The sequence below is a fragment of the Marmota marmota genome, unplaced genomic scaffold (genome assembly GCF_001458135.2).
Source record: "Marmota marmota marmota unplaced genomic scaffold, marMar, whole genome shotgun sequence".
Lineage (NCBI taxonomy): Eukaryota > Metazoa > Chordata > Mammalia > Rodentia > Sciuridae > Marmota > Marmota marmota.
Window position 1 is genome coordinate 1 of NW_026012822.1, and position 2,665 is coordinate 2,665.

At 49.6% G+C, this 2,665-nt stretch overlaps 1 protein-coding gene across 2 annotated transcripts; it reads right to left on the reverse strand.

Moving 5' to 3' along the window:
- Nucleotides 1-118: 118 nt before the first annotated feature.
- Nucleotides 119-2,566, reverse strand: LOC107135020 (gamma-crystallin E). Of its 2 annotated transcripts, none has more exons than XM_015476986.2 (3): nucleotides 2,545-2,566; nucleotides 2,202-2,444; nucleotides 119-458 (listed from the first exon to the last, which is right to left on the reverse strand). In XM_015476986.2, exons 1-3 carry the CDS (start codon nucleotides 2,551-2,553, stop codon nucleotides 186-188), a joined length of 525 nt encoding a protein of 174 aa, XP_015332472.1. In that variant the 5' UTR covers nucleotides 2,554-2,566; the 3' UTR covers nucleotides 119-185. The 2 variants fall into 2 exon arrangements, with proteins under 2 accessions (XP_015332472.1, XP_048653749.1); XM_048797792.1 differs by having other exon boundaries at nucleotides 119-453; nucleotides 2,185-2,444; nucleotides 2,545-2,553.
- Between the last annotated feature and the right edge of the window lie 99 nt (nucleotides 2,567-2,665).

Consider the following 2,665-nt stretch of genomic DNA (forward strand, 5'->3'; position numbering starts at 1 on the left):
GCTACTCTATACCACCTTTTATTTATTTATTTATTTTGAGAAGAAAATCCCCATTATTCCTGGTTACATTTTTGTTGAGCCTTTCCAAGGAGGCTGGAAGGAACAGAGAAGTCCATCATTGCATGAAACACTCAGGAAATACTTTATTAACTTCCAGATGGAGAAAAAGGTAGAGTAAAAACATTTCAATAGAAATCTATAACCCTCCTCAAAGAGCCCACTCGGGCACTCAGGGCGCCCCAGTCGACGTAGCGCCTGTACTCCCCCGGCCTCAGCAGGTACTGTCGCCCCCGGTAGTTGGGCAGCTCATAGAGGACCCAGTAGCCCTCTAGCACGTGGAAAGAGTGGATGTCACTGAAGTGGAAGCGGTCCTGAAGAGAGGAGCAGTCCTCGGTGATCTCTACCATCTGGCCCCTGTAGTCCTCTCGCTCATAGATCCTGATCCTGTGAGAGCTGGACTGTGGACCCAGCAAGAGCAGACGAGGGGACATCAGGAACCTGACCGCATTTTTGCAACCTATCGCACCCGCCCCTGGGTATGGGCACTTCTTTACTTTTCCACAACAAAGGTGACCAAATTAAGAGACTGTCCAAACCAGCACCTCTACAAATGTGAAACTCAAGAGGGCGCCATCCACCATTCCTTTGACACAAAGGACGCTCCTTAGCGTTTTCTGGTACCACAAGCTGCAGGAACCATATGAGTGGCCCTGCTCAGGACCATTTTGAAGTAATTATTTTTGTGTATTTGTTTTGTTCTTTCTGTCTTAGATTTGTGGTGGTCTAACTGAGGCTTTCCTTGGATGACATACAAAATAATTAGATGTTAGAGTAAAAAGACAAATATACCTCTGGCAAAAGGCATTATTTTCAATCTCTGTAGCATTAAGGGAAGCTAGAGAGAAAGTCAGGTTGTTTTTCCTGCAAGAGGCACAGACTGGCTGCAACTCAGGAAGAAAGCCCAGCCTAGGCAGCCCTGCTGTCCCTTTCCGTTTCAGAAAAAAACAGAGCAACTTAATATTGGGATATTGGGCTTGGGTTCCCGGCTCTGATGAACAAAAATGTAAACTCAAGCTCATAAAGAAGGCTTGAACAGGGTCAAGAGTATAAAACTTAAAAAAAAAAAAATGGAGGTGAGAATGTCTGTACAGAGCAAATCCTCTCTGGTCTGTTGAGCTCCTTCTCTTCCTGCATCTGCTAGTTCCTTCCCAGTAGGCCCCTGATGTCTCAGTGACTTTCTTCTTCCCCCATCAAACCCTCTGGAGGAAGGACTCTCATAAACAACTAAGTTTGAGGTATAAACGATTGTTCCTAATGTATCTTCCCTCAGATCAGTGTTTCACAGCTTGCAAAGGACTCACATGTGTGCAGCCAAATTTGATCTGCACGACAGTCTGACCCATGTGAGACTACCATTATAAGCCCTTCCTTCTTTTATGAGAAAATGAAGCCCAGAGCTTGCAGCCTGGAATTAGAAGTAACAGGACTAGGAAGTGAAAACCCAGGATTTTAGGCTCCTAATTGCATTCTGGGCCTTACCAAGGTATTCACCCTGCCCCCGCCCCACCAGGGGTTCAAACTTCACAGAACTGGTTCATTTTCCATATTAGAGAAGCCGCACTGAAATTCTGTGGGCTTCCTTTGGGTAACAGAGGGCTCTGCAGGAGCTTTTGGAATCTTATTATTGGTTCCTTGTTTTGCCTCATCAAAAGGCCAGAGACCCTTAATGTTCATAATAATAGTTAATACTTTGGGAGGGGCAGCTCTCCAAGGGCCAGGTGACCTCCTTTTATCCTTATCACAACTCTGTTAGTGAGTTCCTCTTATTAGCTCCATTTTACAAGGTAAGGAAAGTGAGAAACCAGCCCAAGGCCTTCTATTGGGCCTCACGAAGGGAAGGAGTTATCCATCCATTGCCCATTTATCCCCTGTGGCCAATACGTTCTGAGTTAAACCTTGCACTACGCATTCCCAGCAGAGCTGAATTTGATTTAGCAAAGTAAAAATAAACTGTCCAGTTAAAAGCTTTGCACCAAATACTTTTCAGTGGAAGGAAACCTTGGAGATGTTAATAAACGAAGAGAGACCATAGTTAGGGCAAGAAAGAAGGCGACAGCCATCACGCCCTTAGTCCAAGGTGTGGACAACACGTCTGGATCACTGGATCACAGGGCAGGAAGGGACCCGGGAACCAGACTCACGTGGGGGATGAGGCGGCAGGAGCGGATGGAGTCGCTGAGGCCCATCCACTGCTGGTAGTCGGGGTAGTCCCCGCGCCGCAGGAAGTACTGGCCACCCAAGTAGTTGGGCTGCTCATAGAGCATCCAGCAGCCGCTGTCCACGCGCACCGAGTTGCAGCGGCTGAAGTAGGGCTGCAGGTTGGAGTGGTCGCTGCTGCACTCATAGTGGCGGCCCTGGAAGCCCCTGTCCTCATAGAAGGTGATCTGCAAGGCAAGGCCAGTCACGGGCTCAGAGGCCTGAGGCGGCGTCGGGTCCCCGGGTGCCAGCGCCCCTCCCCGGGCCCCGGGCGCCCTCCGGGCTCACCTTCCCCATGGCTGGTGGAGGCGGACCGTGCGAGCTCAGTGTGTGGGGCCGCGGCGGGCGGTCTATATAGTGGAGGGCTGCTGCGTTGGCAGAACAGCACAAAAGGGGCCCGCGGGGAGCA